This window comes from Marmota flaviventris, chromosome 6 (genome assembly GCF_047511675.1).
Source record: "Marmota flaviventris isolate mMarFla1 chromosome 6, mMarFla1.hap1, whole genome shotgun sequence".
Classification (NCBI taxonomy): Eukaryota; Metazoa; Chordata; class Mammalia; order Rodentia; family Sciuridae; genus Marmota; species Marmota flaviventris.
This window is the reverse complement of record NC_092503.1, coordinates 40,098,316-40,121,222: the sequence shown is the minus strand read 5'-3', so window position 1 is coordinate 40,121,222 and position 22,907 is coordinate 40,098,316. Positions and strand designations below refer to the sequence as shown.

The 22,907-nt window shown below is 32.3% G+C and overlaps 1 protein-coding gene across 1 annotated transcript in view; it reads right to left on the bottom strand.

Moving 5' to 3' along the window:
• Trdn (triadin) overlaps positions 1-22,907 on the bottom strand; it is a 110,821-nt gene that overhangs the window by 71,037 nt on the left and 16,877 nt on the right. The window contains exons 3-5 of the mRNA XM_071613793.1: positions 16,184-16,345; positions 15,042-15,074; positions 1,350-1,409 (exon numbers count right to left, since the gene is read on the bottom strand). Coding sequence (XP_071469894.1) covers positions 1,350-1,409; positions 15,042-15,074; positions 16,184-16,345 — 255 coding nt within the window. The remainder of the gene's footprint in view (positions 1-1,349; positions 1,410-15,041; positions 15,075-16,183; positions 16,346-22,907) is intronic.

Below are 22,907 nucleotides of genomic sequence, written 5' to 3'. Positions count from 1 at the left end.
GCAAATGGTACCATCTGCATCACCACATCCATCCCAACAGCACTGCAATTAAATTAATAGTAGACTCTTCAAGATAAACCGGCAGAGACCCCAATCATGTGGAACTGGTTGAGTTTCTATTTAACCTACAGCAAATGGAAAAAAATACACAGCCAGTTCAGTCATGGCTCCCTTAGTCAATCAGTGCCCAAAAGCTGTGTCCAATTTCCCTGACCAAAGGAATTAAGAACCTAAAAAGGAAAGGAAACAGTAAGAAGATGTTAGTTCCCTAAGTACAAATATAAATAGATTTCAATCAAGTGAGCTTCAGTGTGCTGACTGTGTAAGGATTGGCTGACCAAACTGGAACAAACTCAAGCATTAGGATTAAAGGCATAAAGTCTAAAGAATGATTTGAGCTCCTCACAAAAAGGAAGTACATGAAGTATACTTAAAAACAACAACAACATGACCTTGTAATATAGATACACATGCCAATATCATTTAAGGTTAACTAGAACTTCCTTTATTTGAAATTTTACAATCTGTGATTGTATTTACTACAGATTTTGCATTAGCCTGTTTTCATATGAAAAATATTGAACCACATTTAATTTTTATCCCAGAGAAATTTTTTTACTCTTTATTTGATCATACAACTATGGTAATTAGGAAATTCTTAATTTTCTTCCAAAATCATGTATTTGGAAAACCTGAGTATGCTTAGAAACACAACCTTCTGATTGTCCTTGCTTCCTAAAACTTCTTGTGAAGTTTTATGACGACATAGACAACCCATAAAAAAGTGTCAGATTAGTAAGGTAAATCTGGCCATTATTAAAATGCTTCTACTGCAAGATTTCAGTTCCTGGAGTCAGTTCAGTGAAAAGGGATATTAATCATCTTGTAGTCATTGTCCATCGAGTCTTGAGGCTAGGGAGGAAAGCTGTAGGGAAGTGGCCTTCTGCAGTGAGGGAACATAATGACTCTGCATTTCTACACCAAAGAATGTAAAGGCATCCCATGGCAGAGAAATTCAGGTTAAAGAAAAACTGAGCTCTGACTCACAGTAACTTATTAACAAAAGAAAAGTGTTTGTTCAAGTCAAAAAATTTATTTGTGCTGTCATTTAGTAAGAAAAAACAGCTGCAAATAATGTAAAGATGGTCACACACTTTAAAGTTACTGTAATTCAATTGTTACATATTATTCACACATTTACACCCCAAATTAATAGAGTAAAAGTACTTATTAAAGTAATACCAACTATGTTTAAAAAAATAACCACATTAATCATGTTTTTCTTCCATATGAATACACAAAATATACATCCTGAAATAATAAGAATAAACATAAAATTGAACAATTACCTTTAGTTTGAATTTTCTTTTCAGATTTATCCTGCTTTTCAGTCTTTTCTTTGTGTATTTCTAGGGAAAAACAGAATTTATAATTTAATTTTTTTAAAGTATAAAATTTAAAACATAGTTATACCTAAATTTCATCATTTCATCATAAAGTATACGTTCTTGTGTCTAATAAACTTTTTGATATATTTTAAAAAAGAGTTTGTAAAATATAGCTACAAAAATCACTTATTTACTTCAATAAAGAAAAATTTGAATCATCTCAAAATCAGTTATTTGAAAAAGCTTTAAAATTTGCATTGACAGATATGTTGTCATCATTTTTAGTGACAAAATTGATCACAAACTATAATTACACTTTATTTCAATTACTCTCAATACAAATTAAGAATATTCAATAATAATGTCATTTAGATTTAGGAAGATTTTGTTTTTACACATTAAATTAAGAATTTGTGAAATGAACTGTAACAGCTATCTAATAGAAAATGTATCTCAGAAGCATTGACTCTAAGCTATGTTTATAATCAGCATTTGGCATTGCATTTACCCAATAATTACTTCAAGCAGATATGACACTTTTCATTGAATAAGTTAGTTGTACATCTTTTCCAAATATCAGATTTTAACAAATATATTCAATTTGCTGCTAGCTTCCATATACATACATTGCCAAATCTTAGCAAATGAAGTTTATTCTGAATTTGTAGTTAATTTGGATAGAAGTAAATTTGAGATTAGGGTTTACAAATATGATTACTACCTCTGAAAATGACTTAATCTTAAATATCATGGTTTTTCTTAGGAAAAAAATGCTAGAGGTTTACTTATTTATTTATCACAACTTCATTCCACAGATGATCTGAGGCAGTACTAATTACTGTACAGGATTTGAATTCTCCATTTGTAAGTTTTCATTTGCATTTTGTAATTTTCCTGAAGTCTACAAAATGAAGACTAACCTTAGGAAAACCCTAAATATCCTCAGGAAAGGGCACCTATGAACTTCCACTCATTTGTTATGGAAATAACTATCATTGAATAGTTTTTCTTCCATTTTTTCCATGCATCATTCACTCTACTATTCAGTGTCATTCCCCCACCCTCATCCCATCACTGACTTTGAATATGGTCATAGAGATATGGACAAGATGAGATGCTTATTCACATTTCTGAAAATTTTTCTCCAAGGTAAAGAAAGGAAAGATTCCAAAGAGCATTGGAAACTTCCATCATCCTGCCTCTCTCACAATTTTCTCTCATTCCCTAATATTTCCAAATTCTGCTCTATAGAAGGGTTTCTCAGTTTAGTGCCATGGTCTTTTCTGATTGGGTGAGTCAATAATTGAGGGTGAGGAGTGCTACTGAGTGCATTCTAGGATGTCTAGCCGCATTAGATGGCAGTGGCTCCCATCACTACCCTTCAGGCAGAACAATGAAAAATACCCTCATATGTTGTTAAATGTCCCTTGCTAGTCAAACTAAACCCTAGATGAGACTCACTCCTCTAAAAATACATGATAATCAGAGAGATAAACTCTTTGCCATTGTCCAAACCTACATTGTCAATGCAGTGACAGGTAGACTTCTGTTAGTCTTAAGCACATGATACGTGGTTAGTCCAAGTGGATATTTACTATAACTGCAAAATACACACTAGATTATGAAGACTTGTTTTTTTTTTTAAAAAAAGCAAGTAAAACATATTGTTAGTTTTACATTCCTTACATTTTGAAATGATATTATTTTGGATATATTGATGGTAGTAATTTTATAGATTTATCAGTGTGGCTAGGCTCCTATGTGTTTTCCAAGGGATACTAATCTAGGAGTTACTTAAAGATATTTGGCAAATATAGTAAAAATCCTCAATCAGATGAATTTAAGAAGGTGATTCTGAATAATTTGGGTGGGTTGTGTGATTCCATTGAGAAGCCTTAAAAATAAGCCCGAGTTTTCCCAGGACAAAAGATGAATTCTCTATGTGGATCACAGCTTTGATCCATATCCATGAGTTCAAGTTTGCCTATGATCTTCCTGTTCTGGCTGCCTGTCCTGTGGGTTCAGACTTGGTTGACCATTTTCTACAATTACATAACTAAACACCTGGTAATAATTTTTTAACATATAAATGAGTCCCTCTGATCTCTTTCTACTTGTGCTTCTCTATTTGAGCTCTGATAGATTAGATTAAATATTATTTAAATTAATTCTACGATTTGTCTCTCCATTTTTTAATGTAGCTAATTGGAAATTTTAAATTGCATGTATGAATCACATTATATAATGTGTACATTAGACAGTGCTAGTCTAATCTTAAGTGGAACAAAGGACCATCTTAAAAATATGAGGTCAATCAGTGTTGAATCATCTTCAAACGAACTGAAAAAACAATTTTGAACTTTCCCCTATCAGTAACTTTCTTCTTCTTCCTTCCTATCCAAACAAACAGAAATTATGCAAAAGATTGGTGTTTTATATAACTCAGACCCATAAAGCAAGTAAGATGTCAAAGATTTAGAACAGTCATTGGATATGCTAAGGGAGTCACTTTTCATGTGACATTTCATATTCCCAGTAAGCATTAACTGGGGATAAAAAAATGAGATGAAAATTTCAAAATTAAAGAATTAAATGAAGTAATATTTTCTTTGTGATATGAAGCCTTCAAGTTCTCAATTGTCAATCCCCTTGGATGTAGGGATGTTCATTTGTGTGAATGTCTGTATTCCATGGATACTTGCTATCTAATCATAGAAGTCAAGAAGGAATTCTGGAACTCCCATGGGAGAATCAGACATGAGTCACATTTTTCTGCTGGATTTGATGCTAAAAGCAATTTTCTCTGAATAATTCTATCAGAGCATCTTAGCCTAACATAGTTTTGGAAAAAAATCACTGGGCAGAGGGAGGGTTTGTGAGGGTAGATAGTATAGGCTGGTTCACAGCAGGATTCCCTGAAAGGCAGGTAGAAGACTCTGCATCAGAAAACAGATGAGAGAAGCAGTACCAGAAACTATTTTGGCTCCCGTTAGTTCTGTGTTTATAGCAGATGTAATTAAAAGGAAAAAGTGCTAAGTAGAAACCAGAATAGAAATGAGCACGGGTTTATACCAGAGGGGAAAAATAAATATAAATCTTGAAAAAAATCAGGAGAAAGAACACCACTCAGGAAAAAGGAAAAGTGAGTGGTGGGTGGGCTGGGAGGGTAAATGAATTTCCTACACCATATTTAAGATATGAAGGGAGGTAAGTATAAGTGGTAGATAAATACTTGCAGGAAGCTGCACTTTGTATTTTACTTTATCAAAAACAGAACTAAAAGAAAATAAGTATGAAAAATGGCCATATTTCAGAGCAATTTTTTTTTTACTTTATGATAAATGTTGTGTCTACAGTCCAGTTTTACAACTCAAACCAAGATCCAAGATAAATTCCCAATTAATTTTTCTCATTCTAATACTTCAGCCATACACAGATGAAGACAACCGCTGTTCTGGGTAGGTTCACCAGCCTTCTCCTACGTGGGAGTATCTCACATCAAACAGAAGCAATAATGACTTACATGGTCAGGGTTCTTCTGTTTGTTTGTTTTTTTCAGAAATATCATCAATTAAAATTCATGGTAGAGCCATTAATGTATCTGTAAAGGCGACTCTATATAAACCAGAGATAAACTAGTGAAGGCATATATGCATCTATATTCCTCTGTTTATAGAGGACAAATTTATCTCATGATTTAAACTTAAAAAGAAATCAACATCTCCCTATGTGTTTTATTGCTACATTGCATTTTCTTTGGAGATTGAATTCCATCATAGCCTGTGGCTATCAGATGTCAGAGGATCCCATGAAACCTATACATAGTGTGCCAATTCTGTCTCCTTACACTTGAGCCAGGAAATGATGACCATTTAGGCTCCCGTCCAATTGAATAAGAGCATGCTACCAATTTAGACTTCAGAAAGATATTTTCTCATATCCAGATGATGCCTGATATGTTACCTTCAATTGCTCTTTCCAGCCAAGCACCATTTGTTATAAGATTTGAAAATTAAATATAAAAATTTAAGTCACTAAAGGTAGGAATTTATTATCTTACAGTTTTCAAAAACTTCAAAGAAAACTAAAATTTCCAATACTATATTAACTCCAGTGTTTAGTTATTTTAGTTATTTAATATTTTATTTAGACAGATGAATGCCTTTACTTTGTGTAATGTCATAATTATATGTAATGGTGTAAAACTGTACACAACATATGACATTCTAAGGTATAGTTTACTTAAACCTAAACCAAATCTGAATACAAAGGATAGGAAGAAGATCAAGACAGCCATTATTTACCTCCAATATATGTGCTTTGGAATAGGTGAAAGTCAAATGCTTCTGAAAAGGTGATAAATCTCACTAGATCTAGCTAGAATTAAATGATTTTTGAAACCAAACAATCCTAAAGATTTTGTTACTTAGAAAGTATAAAGGTCAAACTATTTCAATACAGTTGTAAGACTGCCCATAGGTTCTCCATGGATGAGTTTTAATGTCACTTTTGAGAAATGAAGAAGTGAAAAATAACATTAAAAATAGTGACAATTATAAAACATTAAGAGGCAGTGAAAGAGCTAACTTTGATCTACTGAGTCCTGGGTAGCCTTGCCTAAGAAAACCATCCACTGATGTTTTATAGTGTAATAAATGGTATCACAGGCATGGAGGATTTAAGAGAAGGGCAAGTTAATTCCACAGTGATGGGTTATATTTTTCTGTTTCCTTTACTACCTTTAATTTTCCACTGAAACTTTTCTGGCTACATATAGGGAGGTACAAGTGAAGATAAATTGTAAAGAGTCCCTCTTTCCTCTTAGATATTTTTGGTTATTCATCTCTCATTCTACAGCAAAAACTTTTGAAGTCACCAGAAAACATTTTTGCTAAATTTTAAATGCATTTCCAACTTTCCTTTATTTAGAGAACACAAATAATTTAAAGTTTAATTTTTATGCTTTATTATTCAATAGAAGTAATGATATACTCCTTATCAAAGCACAATGTCAAATGATGTGTCAAAGCTGTGATTTGCTAGGAAACAGGAGTAGATGTAATAATTTATTATGGAGCCAAGAATAAATATGAATTAATTATATTTTTATGGTTTAATATTTCTGGATTGTAATAATCTTTGATTATTTTAATAGTCATCATAGGAAAAAGGTCATAAATCTATATGCTCTGACATAATTAAAACATCATGCATTTTGATAGGGAAATGTAGACAGATGATCAATTAGAAAATCTATAGAAAATACCTTCATTTCTGACATTCATTAAAATACAGTTTAGTGCTGAATAGATGATGGAGTCAATCTGCCCAAATTCAAATCTGATTCCCATATTAATAGCTGTGTGAATTTTATTTCTTACCTCTTCTGTAAAATGAGGTTAATAATAGTCTCTACCTCATAAGTTTACATGAGAATCAAAATAAGTTAAAGAGTAAAGGCTGTAGAGCAGCACCTGGCATCAAGTAAACATCACCTGAATATTGATTATTATCATTATTATTATCCCTTGTCTCTCTTTCTCAGTAAATGCTAAATTTGATGATGACAAGATTTATGTATATTTTATTTCACTTTTAAAGTTTCAATGCCTAACAGATTGATTGGCATATAAGAACCATTTGATAAAAAAATACAACATGAAAAAAGTTTACTCATGCATATTATAGAGGGCAGTGGTACACTATATCTTATCTTACCTGTTTGTTTGTTTGACCCAACTCTCAATTTAGTAAAATGACTATAGTTGAAATTTTTGAGAAGAGTAAAATGCTACATTTTTACTTTCTATTTCAAATACTCAGAAAAGTTTCATGATTTTACTTCTTATGGCAATCAAATGACATATCTGTAAGGTATTTATAAAATCCAACACTGGTTAATAAATTTTAATACTGTATAAAATTTTTAATATTGTTTTCCTGGAACACTAAAAAGCTGAATGATGAATGAAGGGAAATAAGCTTATTTTTAAATATTTCACCTATTTCAAAATTTATTCTCTGATGTTTGTATAAAAATAAGCAAATTATAATTAAGTATACTATACTAATAAAAAACATTGGCTATCAAATATCATATTCATTTCAACACAAACAAATTGGAGGAAAGATTTAAAAATAGAATGTGCTACTTCACCTAGCTTAAAGGAAGGGGACAAAAACTTCCCTTCCCTTTGTTCTCTGGGATTGGTACTATTCCATTTCTCTGGCACTTCCTATTAATGAATGGGGGAGGGGGTACAATGATTTCTATATTTTTTTGCCTAATAATATTTGCTTATATATTTATGGTATTTTATAGGTGGTAATAATAAAATCTGGGCTTTTAGGAAATGCATTTATACTGCACATCCAAAAAGACAAGTATAGATTTTAGTGAACCTCTTGGTAGCCCAAGTTGGAATTTTCAGGTGTAATGGGAAATTTTCTGGTTGTCCTGAAGAAACCCACAAAGAAATAATCAGTGATCAAATCTCTAAATCTTCTCCAAATTTGAAGTGAAGATTCACTTTATTGGTTGGGTTAACTTTCTTACTTTTGAGTTGTTTAATTCTAAACTCTATGTCTATCACAGTGCTAAGGGTAATCATTAAGCCTATACATTTTTCCAAGACTCTCTGAGCTTGACTGCTTGACCTCCACTTGGCACTTGGGAAAAGAGGCCAGGGACTCCCAGGAGAAGGCTGATGGTAGCAACAACAAATGATAGAGTGTGCTAAATAAGAATGAGCTTAATTTGTAGCTAGGTCTCTCTGAGATATTTTGTTATATTACATGTAATTTTGCTTATGATAAGTAGTTTTATCTTACCTAAAATCATAACAAATGTATAGTTGAGTACTTGATAATTTTGTCTAAGATTTACATGACCACTTCAAAGCATGCCATTTTTCTCTATCACACACTATTAATAAATGCAAAATATTAACAATTCAAGACTTTAAATAACAAACTGAAGAAGTTAAAATGATAATCTTTGTCACCAAGGCAACTATCCTGTTTTAATATGACAACTCAGTTTATTAAATTATTATTAGCATTGTGTATTTCAAAGAATGCTTCTTATCATTGTTTTCTCTAGACAACTCTAAAAAAATCAGATAATAAAAATGTCTTCTTATAATTTTTTTCTCATTTTTATATTAAAATTTTAAATTATTTATTCACTTGAACATAGAATTGCAATTGCTGTTTTTAAGATGTTGCCAATAGTTACGAGGAAACAAAAGATTAATCACGGTAGATGAGCAAATGTGGTTATCTATTTAATGGCTAGTTAAATAATACTAAGGAAAATATTTTACTGAATTCTCAATATTTTAGATAAATACACCAAAGTATGTGTAGGTATGTATATTTATGGGTGCTTTCCCAGTCACATTGACAAAAAACAACTTCAGAAAACTGCATTAGTTACCATTAATGAGTATAAAGAAGAATATTTTCTGCTCCTCAAGTACATATTATTTATGATTGAGCAGGGGGTAAACTCCAGACATAGTGATAAGCAGGTACTAAGGAGAATTACTTCAGGAATATTCAAATCCATAAATGTAAAATAGGTTGGACCTTTATTTTGTTATGTTTTATTACTTGGTAAGGTAAGCCAAACTTTTTCAGGAAAAATAATCATCTCATGTTGCATAATTATGAACCCTACAAAAATTTTCAAACTAAGTCTACTCTGATGGAAACTACCTAACCTCATTTTTGCCATAAACTCTATAATCTTGGTTATTATGTTTTTCCTCTGTGTTTTATTTTTTCCACACATAAAATTAGATACAATTTCACATGAGTACATAAACTGAACAATGAGTACAAATAATACTTTTATTAGATGATCACAGATTGAGTTTGCAGATATGGATGAGCTTTTTTGCTATATTAGTATGTGCACTTCATATTTGATAATATACTAGAAATGATCATGTGGCTGTGTATCAGAATCATCTGGGGAGATTTTAAAACATTTTCCTGAGCTGCAGCCCAAATTAATCAATTAGCTTGCCTTGATGAGGAAACTTTAGGATCAATGATTTAAATAAGCTCTCAGGTAATTTCAAAACCACAGTTAGAAGATGGAAATACTGCCTATATCAATGTTTCTCAAATTTTAATGCATATATAAATCACTTGGGATATTTTTAAAATGTAGATTTGGATTCTATCAGTCTAGATGGAGCCTGGATTTCTAAACTAGGCCCCCAGAAAACAGAAGTTGCTGGTCTATGGACCATACTGTGAGTTAATAAGCTGTAGTTCAGATGAAACTCATGATAAAACTATTAACATAGGACATCACAATTTAATCATAGAGGAAAAATATTATAGTTGCCAAGGAAATGGATATCAGTAAATACAACATCATTGTCATACAGATGTGAGAACTGAGAGCCACCGAGATTAAGTGATTTAACCATAACAGGTTTAAAGTACAAGGTGAACCAATACAAATACATCTTCACTGCATTCATTCCAGTTTATTTCAATTATGTTTAATATTTTAATGCATTGACCTGAACAGCATTATCAATAGTTATGACAATGGTGGTCTATATCAATGTGATAGTAACATTAACTTAGTTTGAATTTTTTCATTCATGTTTTGGTATTTTTCTTAACAGTAAGTTTATATAAAGTAGTCACAATGTCTAAATAAAATATGAAGATATTCACTTATCCTTAACTGTCTCCCTTACTGGTCTCACAATGCACAAATTCTCTTATTTTGAGAATTACTCTTTTGCATTACAATGGCTCTCATCCTGGTTGTGATTTAGAAATATATTTTAGATATTTAAATAATTCTTTGGGATGGAGTGTAATTACATATTTCAATTTATTATTTTTTAAAACAAAAAAACATTATCGAGATATAGTTCACATTTCATAAATTTCACTCACTCAAAATATGCAACATAATAGTTTCTAATTGTTCACAGAGCTGTGAAACCATCACCCCAATCAATTTTAGAGCATTTTCATCATCCCAATCCCTCAACCCTATCAGCAAACTATCCTCTCTCTCCCACAGGACCTCTGAGATTCTGAGTTCACAAATCTGAGTTTGGAGGTTGAAGGTTGAAGGTAATCTGGGATTCTGAACTTAAAACAAAAAAGAGATGTGGACATCTGTGGGGTTTTTTAGGGAGAATCCACTATGGGAACACTCTTCCTCTTTTAGTTTTAGGAACTGTTCCTTTCCTAATCACAATACAAGGAGCTGAGTGCTACTTCCTACTTCCCTTTCTCTAATTCTAGGGTGGGCCCAGTCCCCAGGCCTTGACTAGTTGTATGTTGAATATTTTGGCACACTGGTACCAACAAAGGTATGTTGCTCAGTTCAGATCAGTAAGAGACAAAAAAGTTGTTTTAGCAGTAATATTTGGGGAAGACACAGGTCCTTTCTCTGGGTCAGTAAAGTAAAATAATTTTGGTCTCAAGCTTCTTGTGTGAATAATTTCACTAGGTAAGGAAAGCATGCCTGAGAACAAAGCAAATGAAACAGGAAGGAAAGCAGAGTCCGAAGCAAAACATTATGTAAAACATTATACAAAAGCTTGTATCAAACTATGGCCAGAGCCTACTCTGCTTTGTATCTTCCCATCTCTTGAACCAATAAAGAATCTTTTCTACTAAGCCAATTTGAACTGGGTTTTGGTCTCTTTTTGAGCAAAATAATTGCAATTAAGACAGTTTTTGAACCTGAACACATGGTTTACCTACATCTTCAACTACCTGGAGAAGTGACTCCCTCTCCCTGTAGTTACAGGTCTGATCAGTGTTGAGAAAGAGAGGCCGCAGACAGCAGGAAGTTCCCACAGAGCCTGTGGGCACTGTGCGGCAGAAAGGGAGGTAAGTTTCCATCTAGACTTCTTTAGAAGAGAAATCCAAAATTAAACGTATCACTTAACAATGTTACTAGGGCCTACCTAGTAACCAATATTCTGAGGCAATGAATTTTAACAAGTTTAGTCACCTTTCCATTCTCCCTCCTTTTTCATTCACCATATTTTCCAGACACTCAATGTTCAGCCTGGCTTAAACCACTGAAAATGCCAGCAAAGACGGATGCAACTGAAGCTCTGGCACACAGATTCCATCTATCTTACTACCAACGATGTGATACAACCTTCCAAATGGCCTACTCCTGAAGTCTTGAATATTTATGATGTTCCAATATTCTGGCTCTTCTTCATCCACTCTGACTACAGAGAGCTACTGTGGATTTCAATAAAGTAAGAAAAATACACAATGAAATAACTAAGTTTAAATTTACTAGGCAGCTCTTTTCAACTTGCAGAGCTTTAGGGCAATTTAAAAACACAGCTAAGGGAGAAAGTAATCTGTTTGCTCTAAATAAAGGAGTCTCTTCCTTTTCCATTGACATGCATCAAGTATAATCTCACAGAATGTCAGGCTTTATATTTTGGTCATGCTCATCCTTAAGGATATTTTCTTATTTCAAAGATCTAGTAGTTAGGAAGCAAGGACATTAAACATAATGTAAAGGGACTTCTGGTGCTTTCCTAGAAGGCAAGAGATAAATCTATAACCCAAGAGGTCACCATATCCCTAAAATTGAAGTCCAGGTTTTACTGTACAAAAAAGAAAAAATTAGTGTGCATAACTTTGAGTAACTATGATTATTCCTTCTTAACTATAAAGCTAGATGTCAGGAAAAGGCATTATAAATCATAATTTCTTGTTAAGAGACTATCATTATTACTTAAAATTACATATTTGAAAGGACATAAATGCTGTGATTATTATTCTCTAATATAGACTTATTACAGATAAAGGTTTAAGTAAGAATAAACCTGTAAAAAGAAGATAAGTATTTTCATTATATTGCACTTGGAAATGTTAGAGCACAAAAATTACAAAGCTATATACCTGCTAAGGATTTATACTTTCTGTGAATGTTTGCCTCAACTAAAAACTTACTAAAACATAAATATTAATATAAACTACAAAAATGCTATTAGTTTTATGTTAAGCTAATACTTCATTTTTTAAAACAAATGGGAAATTGCTAAAATTCCTGTGCTATGTGTGTGTGTGTGTGTGTGTGTGTGTATATATATATATATATATATGATATATATATAGATTCATATATATATATGAGATATAGATATATATAGATTCATATATATATACGATATATATATAGAGATTCATATATATATGAGATATAGATATATATAGATTCATATATATATATATATATATATATATATATATATATATATGGTACCAGGGATTGACATATGCCTTAAGACTATTGAATTCTCTTTCCCTCAGAGTCTACATTTGTTTCTATGTCACTTAGCTTAGTTTTAACTTTGACTTAGGATATTTTTGAATTATTAAAAGAGAAATAAAACTAATTCATTTTTCTGAAGTAATGCATTCATTTGCAAAATTACTGTTATTCATAGTTTCATCCTGCTTTAGTTCAGGTCCTTTATGCTAATCTCACATAAAGACTTTTCCTCATCAGTGTCAAATATGCAATTTTGACACTCATTTCCTATTTCCTATCTCATTTCCTATTTCATTTGCTCATTTACTCATCAAATTCTTCAACTTGGTCTTCTCAAAATTTTAAATACAAAAATATGTACAATAACCCAGAATGTGATGGGAATAAGTTCATAGAATCTCTTCACTAATAATAATGCTAAAACATAATTTAATGTAGATTGTATATTATGAGTGTTATCTAAGATAGTACATACTGATTTAAGATTCACATTGCCTATGACTCTACCAAGGAAAATTTATACATAAAATAATAATTATAATAAAATATATACACTTTAGTCAAATTATAACCAACAGTTGTCATTGCATAACTTTCTTACCCAAGGTAGAGTATGTTCCTTAAATATCATTTTTTTCATGTAATTTTATGTGGCTTTAAGTAAATTTTCTCCTAGTTTTGAATATGAAATCCTTCAAGATATTACTATACATGGGGGTTAAACATATATTATTATCCTTTAGACTATTTTGACTAATTAGCATTACTGACACACAAAAAAACGTACCTTGAGCAAGTATTTAATAAGTTCTTGACCATTTGATAAATCAAGACAGTAATTTTTAAAAATAGTTAAATAATTTTGTGTGTTTGCAATTTATACTAACATTACATGGAAATGAACTCAAAACTAATTCCAAAGGAAAACTCAAATAATAGAGGCTCAGTATTAAAGAAGTAGATATCAATTTATGGAGAGTAGAACCTTATGATCTTCTTATAGAATGGAGTTTATAAGTGAGAAAACATTTTTTATCTGCTTTTCCTTCTTCATTTCCAATAGCAATATGCATGTATAGGAGTCACTATTTCAGACGATGACCTAATTAACTTAGTTTAACTGTGTTCCAGTCATTATGCATGGGAGACTAGCTGTAAACAAGAGCCTATTTCTGACCTCTAGAGTATAGAGACTAATCTAGAATCTCTAAACCTGAACTTGATGACAGAATTCTGCTTTAAATTCCTCAAGTCTCATCCGGAATCTGTGTATTAGCAAACTCTTCCTTTCTCCTCACAGAACTTCATAAACACATTCACTTCTAGATGACTTTATACATGGATTTCACTAGTTCAGCTCTGTTTTATTGCAAAAGTTATAAATTCATATTCTCCAAATTAGCATATCCTTAGTGAATTTACCAGAGCAGTGGGGCAGCCATCATCTGCTCAGATCCACACTTTGATTCCGGTGTTTGAATACAGGTCTTGGGAGAGAGCAACAAAAGCCAATATGTTCTCCTCTGGAGTAGATAGCTCAAGAGCCAGCTGTTAGACATGTGCAGCAGTGACTAAAATCAGCATTATATCAAGTCTGGCCAACTTTTGGCTGTTTTTTCCCCATACCAAATGTGCCTCAGGATTGTATTCTACATCTCTGCTCCCAGACATAGTTCCTACTTACTGCAAAAATCCCTGTCCTTTTGAGGCTTTTGCTCCATACCTTTTCCTAGGCTTATTACCACCAACACTTGGCTACAACAATTCCACTAACTTACTGAAGATATTAGCTATTCCTGAAAGGAATTCTTTTATGCCATATTCAATCTCCCTAGTTGACTCTCCTGCTTGGGGGTGATACATGACCCATACTAACTTATAAAATTTTGCCTCCGAATCATTATGTTTCATAGTTTTTCAACTGCTATATACCTGAGCTATCACCTAAAATGCAATATAATACTGAAAACAAAGTAAAAATAATAAAAATAAAATAACTCAATAAATTTTGCCATGATGAGAATAAAGAACATGGTGTCAACATCCTCTGGGCTATTTCAATGGCTACAAATTTCTCTCTTTATTCCTGAAATCTCATCTCATAATGGTGTGTGTACAGATGGATTTGCACTAGTCTAGGGAAATAGGCATCCATTAAATAATCAACTGAAAAATAATGGAATCAACTTAATTAGAAAGAATTGAGTGTTTATCTTGACTATAAATTTTCATCTCTTCATTAAACAGCCTCTGTATTAAAAAATAAATTAAGGTAACAAAACAAATGAAATATATTTGAGTCATATTGAAAATCAACAGTGCAATAAGAAAGAACTTATTCAAAAGTAAAAACCACTGACCTTTTTTTTTCAAGGGAGTCTCCTCTGTGTCTCCTAAACCAAGATAAAAAAAAATATTGAATTAGAAAAAAAAAAACTATTAACATGGCATAATATGGTGTCCTTATTAACTCATTTTCTTTTGTTCATTAAAAACACTATTATTTTTGACAATGACAATGATAGTTCTTACTTTACTTTGCTGCCCAAACTCCAAAGTATGAACTTTGTTTATATACATTTATTTCAGATGGTTTCATTTTTATGAGTTCAATAAAATTGTGGCAGTGGTCCAAATTACACATTATAAGTCATATATCATATTAATTTTAGTTTCTTTCTTGGTCACAGTGACTACTTACCAGGGCCAAAACAAATATAAATTCATACAGAGTCACAGAAGGGGCTCTAATATTAAGAGCTTTCCTGTGAGTCAAGGCTGAATACATAATATCTGAAGACCAACTGACCCTATAAAATGTCATTTAAAAGACAAAATCACTGGGCTTTTGTTCTTTTCATACCCATTGAGAGGCAATTTATGTATAGCTTAAATTTCCTATTTCTTTTTATTCATTAATTATATATGAGTGAGCACATAAGTGAGTTGCCTAACTGTTGTGACATTTACAATGTGTCCTTCCAGTCTATGCCTCCATTTGGTTCAATAAATTTACTCTTTTGATTGTGCTTTTAGTAAGATTGATTTCTGCTATTTGACTATGAATATGACTTATGTATATAAAACATTTATATGTATTTTTAGTTTTATTGTTTTTATTTTAATCTTCCTAGAGATAAACTTAAAAAAATAGCTACTTTTTTTTTTTTTTTTTTTTTTTTTTTTTTTTTTTTGCCAGAGAATATCTATTGTGGGTTTATAGTCATGTAAAATAAGACTCTCTCAGCTATAATGTCACCCTAATGGTGTATTTAATTTTGACATCTTTGACATAATGGCAGAAAACCATAATATGAAAACCAAATAAAGACCAATTTACTGCATGTGGCTGCCTACTAAAACACTTTTAGGATTCAGAAGTGTTTTCATTTGGGATTAGTGTGAACCCAAGTGCCCATTTGGGCTAAAACCTAAGCAAGTCACTATAATTCATGTCTAATATTGGTCCTTGTAGTTAGATACAACTTTCTGTTTTCTGTACCTTTATCAATGTCCTCATCCCCTTCCTCATCTTCTTCATCACCTTCAGATGAAATGATGTCAGACAACAAAGAAAAGAAGCCATAGATCCAGTCCGTGGTTTCCTCCACTGCATCATGTACAAGTTTTAGAGGATCTGAGCCAATCTTGGCAATAGAGCTTGCTGAAAGGAATTGAAAGTGAGAGAAAATGTTCACAATCATTCCTGAGGAACCTAAGAAAACATGTTTTTCCTGATTCTTTTTTTCCTTTTGACATGACTAATATGTCAATTTCAAGAATTCAAATATCACGTGGCCATATATATTGCTCAGAAATAGAAACTCAATCTTGTTCTAGTATGCATGTGTATTTAATTAAAAATAAAAGCTATTGAGCACCTATAGTAGCAAATATTATGGGATTTGTAAGAAAGAAACTGACAATTTGAGAAGTCTGTAATCTAAATAGTAGTTTAAGAAAGGGGAAAACAGGAATGAATCAAACAATATATATTTTATTACCCAAATTGCATATATACCCTAAGTTTATAGAATTCAGGAAGGGAAGACATCATTGTTGGTCTATTATACTTAGTAGCATCATGGGAATGATGGCTCTGTAAATTGTCACACAAACAACAAGGTCTTCAAGCAGACTAGATCAGTTATAGCTAAATTAAGACTGATTGGCATATTTAATTTGTGAAATATCAGGAAAATCTGGAATTGTTAAGCTAGTGATTATGAAAAGTTCAAGTTAATTCAATTAGATTTGTCCTTGTTAAACATACCTGCACTTAAAATTTTTTAAAAAGCATTTGAACTTCTAGTAACTGCAATGGATAAAACTAGTAAAAAAGAAAAACTATAAATCCTCCTCTATTTCTCTCCTGGAAGATAAAGACATTGGTAAAATGAGAGATCAAGTAATAAAAAGAGAAAACTTAGGGATTTCCTAAATGCTGTATTGTTAATCATATGAAAAATGCTCCAAAGAGCAAGAGAAGCCTTTCAGGTCTGATTGAGGAGATAATCTATCTAGAAATATGTTATAAACTGTACCTGATTTTTCATTGATATGTAATTACATTTTAGAGTATGTTTTCTTAATTTTAAAAACTATTTTAGCTTTTCAGAGAATCTTCTCCCTTTCATATATTTAAGAGATTAGAATTATACAAATGTATTCTATCATCTGAAAGTTACTTCAAAATTAGTCTTTCACTCTGATTGAAATGGAAAGTTACTAAAAAGTTTGATTAGAGGAATAAAGTATTTTGACTTATGAAACTCCTGTATGTTGAGGATTAAAATGTTGGCAGACTAGAAATAGGGGGACAGTAAGGAGTCAACTGAAACAACTTAGAAGAAAGATGATGGCAGTTCTTATCAGGTGGTAATAGTGTGTTTGGTGAGATGTGGTCAGATTCTGACTGTATTTCAAAGGTACAATCAATAGCATATGCTTTCAATGTAGCTATGGGATATGACAAAGATATCTAGTAATACTTCAAACCGTAGGTATGAGAAACCAGAAGGATGAAATTGCAGGAGTCTGAAGAGAATTTTTTTTTTTGGTTATTGTGTTTTTTTTTTTTTTTATGGTGGGGGGATAGAGTAGAAAAATAACTGAGTTTTAGTCTTCTCAAACGTATGTTGCCTATTAGACATCTACAAGAAGATTGAGACATTTGTACAGTTCAATATGATCTACAAAAGAGAAAGTTCTACCTGAAGGTGGGAACTTGGGAGTCCAACAAAGGATGTGATGTATTCCAAACCATGAGACTGAATGAGATCACCAAGGGAGGGACTGAGGAACACTATAACCTTTGGAAGACTGAGAGATAGATGATGAGAACAGGGAGAAAAAACAATGGATTCCAAGAAGGAGAGATAAGACAGAGAAAGCAAGAGTAAGAGAGAGAATGAAAGAACCAAGGGAGTGTAATGCACTAGGCATTAAGTAAATAAATCATTTCAAAGAGAGCAGTGGTCAAATGTCAAATGCTACTGATAGGTCAAGTAAGAGGATGACGAAAAATATAACTCTGGATTTAATTAAGAGGATGTCACTAATGACCTTCAAAGAGAACTTCCAGTGGAGTTCATTCAAAATGGAAAAAAAATTACAGGTATATATTGTACTGTAAATGATGGATATTGAGTAATATTTGAAATAGGATAGGATCATAGTTGGTCTTTTTTTAATTTTTAACATTATTAAAGTGGGAAGTATATTCCTTGGTTTATATTAATGAGTAAAATCCCTGAGAGAGAAAAAAAATGATTAGAAAGTGTTCCTGGGAAATTATTATTTTATTTTTTATTCTAATTTGTTATATATTACAGAATTTGTTATATATGGCAGAATACATTGCAATTTGTATTACATATATAGAGCACAGTTTTTCATATCTTTGGTTGTATACAAAGTATATTAACACCATTCATGTCTTCATACATGTACTTAGAGTAATGATGTCCATTTCATTCCACCATCTTCTTTATCCCCTTGCCCCCTCCCCTAGGAAATTATTTAATTTTAAATTTTATTCTGTGGTATTGGTGGAACACACAGATCATCCAATGTCCTCAATTTATAAAATGTTAGCCTCAGGGAAGCCTATCTCTATGATTCATCTATAATGTGCCTTTCCTCTTTACACTCTATTTTACTGCATTCTGGAGTTTCAGATGAGCAAAAAATTAGTTGTCTGAATGGGGAGATTAAACCTTAGAAAAAGGAAATGAAATGCAATTTTATAATTGCAATTGAGAATCTTGAAAGAATTATATGTAAAGATCTGGATTGTACTGGCACCATTTAAGGCACTTTTAGCACCGGAATATTTTATATCTAGTGGAAGAATATTGCAAATGGGATTTTTTATGATTAAAATAGATTGAAACTATTTCCTCATTTTCCTCCTCCTAAAACTGAAGAATTTCAATATAAAAATGCAACAAAATAGGCACCAGTTTAACTGTCCTTATGCTTAACACACATTACATATATATGTATATATTAAATATATGTATATATCACACACACATACACACATACACATACATGCAGAGAGAGAGAGAGAGAGAGAGAGACAGACAGACAGTCAGACAGACATCTCTGGAGTATAAGCTATAAGCTTAGGATAACTTTAGAATTTTTTTTCTGTCCTGGAATAAATATTAGTAATCTCTCCAAATATGCAGTTACACTTTCAAAAATATAAGTTACCTGTGGCAAAGTGAAGCACCAATATTTTATATGGAAAATTCTGTCTGTATATATATACAGAGAGACTGTATATATATATATATATATATATATATATATATATATATATATACACACACACACACACACACACACACACTCACACAGAGACTGTCTGTCTGAGTAAGTATACAGATATGTGTGTGTGTGTGTGTGTGTGTATATATATATAAGAGAGAGAGAGAGAGAGAGAGAGAGAGAGAGAGCGAGCGAGCACCTGGCTCTAATTTAGTCATATAAGACTATTTTCAGGATGTTAATATTGCTGGCTTGAGACTAACTTCTAATGAGTCACATGGACAATGTTAAAATTCTAAATACACAGAGAGAGACACACACACACATTTAAATAAGATAGTAGTCTGGAAATAGATTCTTATTCCTTCTTTGAGACATCATATCCAAACAATATCAAGGGGGAAAATATTACACAATATACCTAAAACTTTAGTTGATGTCTTCTTCTCTAAGAGATGCTGAGATAATCAAACTTTCCCACCTCTTACATTTCCATGAGCTAATTACATTGCCACAGTGAGAATTATCATAAAATAATAGTAACCACACATCATTCTAAGAATTTTGCATACAGTAACTCACTTTTTCTTTCAATAACCTAATGAAGTGGGTATATTATTTTATTCCTTTGATAAATATAGGGAAACTGAAACACAAAGAACAGATACCCATGTTTACATACCTAGCAAGTGAAGGAGCCTGATTTGTACTCTTAAAGTAAGACTCAACTATTCTGTTATATGCTATCAATCAAACAATAAAACGTGAATTCAAACTTTGTTTCAGAGTAAGATTTTGGGTGGGCAGATTCTAGAAGTAAATTTCTTGCTCTTAAAATCAGGAAGACAGACCTTGTTCCATGGGATGATAAATCTTGGAGCTGCAGCAGTCATCTTGTAACCATGAGGAGTGTAGCTGACTCATTGAGGAAGGCAAAGGTTAAAAATGAAAAGAATCAACTCTGTGATGACATGCTGAGGCACTGAATTATCCAGACTTGGAATCACCATACCTTCAGCACTTCTGTTACATGAGATAAGAAATGTTTCCCAGTGTTCAGGTCACTCTTAATTATATCTTATATTTCTTATAGGAAATTGTATCACGGCATGCAGTGGAAATGGCTCTAGGTCACCTGTGGCCAGTAATTGGATTTTTGGCACTGATAAAAAAAAAAATGCCAAGAGAGACCAAGAAAAGTTTAAAGTTACACAGGATTTTTATATGTCCTCTGCTTTTTGGAGCCAAATTTTATACATACTAAAGTTTATAATGAAACTCTACGATGATAATCAAATTAGCTATTTTCTCTGCTTTCCTCCTGAAGAATCAATTCTATGCCCTATTACTTTGACCATCAGCCTTATGTTCTTTAAGTTTTGTTTAACTCCTGTTGATCTTTCATATCCTGAGAACAACAGCAATTAATATCTCCAAATTGGGCCCTAAGTTTACACTGAGTGTATTCAAGCTTCATCTTCCTACCAACACCATGTCAAGATTTGTTGGATCCAGAGACAACAGAAAACCAAGTAATGGTGATACTGCCTCTATGTAAAATTTCAATATTTTGTACATTGCAGATTTTTCCATTAATTTTGAAATTTTAAAAATTGCATGAAAATATTATCTATTGAATTTAATAAATTTTCTGAGGCCTCAAATTTTATACCAAGGCAAGTGCTTCACTAACTTCTGTCTAGTTTTAAGGTCTCCTCCACCTGATAGCTAGGTGACAGTGAGATTAAATTTGTCATATCTACAAAATGCATTGACACCTCTGCATTTCCAAAATACGTATTCTGCATCAAGACCTCAATCTCTCATACCTGTTATCTTCATGCTTTTCTGTATTCCAATTTATAATATATCCAGTTCTAGAAAACAGCATTAGATAGTGGAAACAAGAATAAAGTGCTCTGTGCTCCAGTTTCCTGAACTGTAAAATGACAGCAAGAATAACTATACCTCATAAGGCTATTATGAATATTGGAGGAGATAATAAATCAAAATCACATAGTACACTGCCTGGCAACTAAAAAATGTCAATGTAGAGAAATAAGCAAGATTGCCTGTTGAATGACTTTGAGTCCTCCCATTTTGCTGGGTAGGGCCAGTGAGGTCCCCTCCCTCAACAGGAGACCTCCACATGCATTTACCTTTACCCAGGATCTTCAAGTATAGTACAACTCATATGTCCAGGATTTCTTCAGGGACTCTTCAGACAACTCTGAGTACCCAAATGATTTACCCCCCACTACAACGCTGCCCAGTATGCACCTCCCCTCAGGATGGCAAGGGAAAAGGGATATCCAAGTCTTCTTCTCCTCCTGCCTGTGAATCTCTGCTTGTACCAGATGGTGCTTACTAGTGTTCACTTATTCTGTATAAATTCCTTAGTGTAGAGCACGTAAGAGCAAGGGATCTAGTAAATGTTAATTAATTATTAAATTTGATTTTTATAATCATTTAATTCAAACATATGGCAGTGCTGCACAGTGTAAGCTGCTATAAATAATGTCCTACCATGGCTTACTGACTGTGACCTTGCATGCAACCTTGGCAGGGTCTATGAAATCCACACACTCCTTTCATCAGGACTCATGAAATAACTGACACTTGCCCCTTACTTCCCAGGAAAGATTCAGATCTAGATATCTGGATCTAAAATGAGGTGAGAACTCTCTTCAAATATCATAAATGTTCCCTAAACTAGGAACAAGTAAACTTGTATGTATACTGATAGGAGTACCTTGTACATAGTTGTACACACTATGAAGTTAACTAAAATTTAAAAAATACAGATCCTTCTTTCAAGACAATTACGAAGCACTAAGCATGTGTAATAACTCAAGCATAATATAATTAAGAATAGTTTTACCATTGCAATCTAGGTTGTTCTAATTTGGACATGTGAAGAAAAGTGTTTTGCAATATAGAGAGGTAACATTCTACACCTAAACAATTATAATTTTAGGTGACTAGTTTCTTCTTTTTGTTACAGACAAATCTTTGCTTCTGTTCGTGAAAGTTTCATCATGTTAAGAAAAATTTAGCAAATTATGTGTCATCGTTTAGTATGCATTGAATTATATGACAATTTTTGCTTGAATAACCACAAAATTTGTCTTTGTCTTGAGGGCAAAAAGGTTTCCTTAGAATCTTTCCAGTGGGAAAACAGAGCTTTGAATGTGTTTGCTGATTCTTGCCTACTCTCTAAAATGAGAAGAAAAGAAACACAGTTAGGAAAAACATAAAGATGTTGAAATCTGAATGTTGTATCTATATATGCAAAAGCAATGATTGTTTCTGCTGAGTTAATGTATTTCTTATAGTCAGAAACACAGCTGATGTAGCTCGGTGGTAGAGCAGGAAACCCTAGATTTGATCCCTAGAACTGCAAAAAGAAATGAAATATAGCTAAGATAATGCAAATGCTTATGTAATAG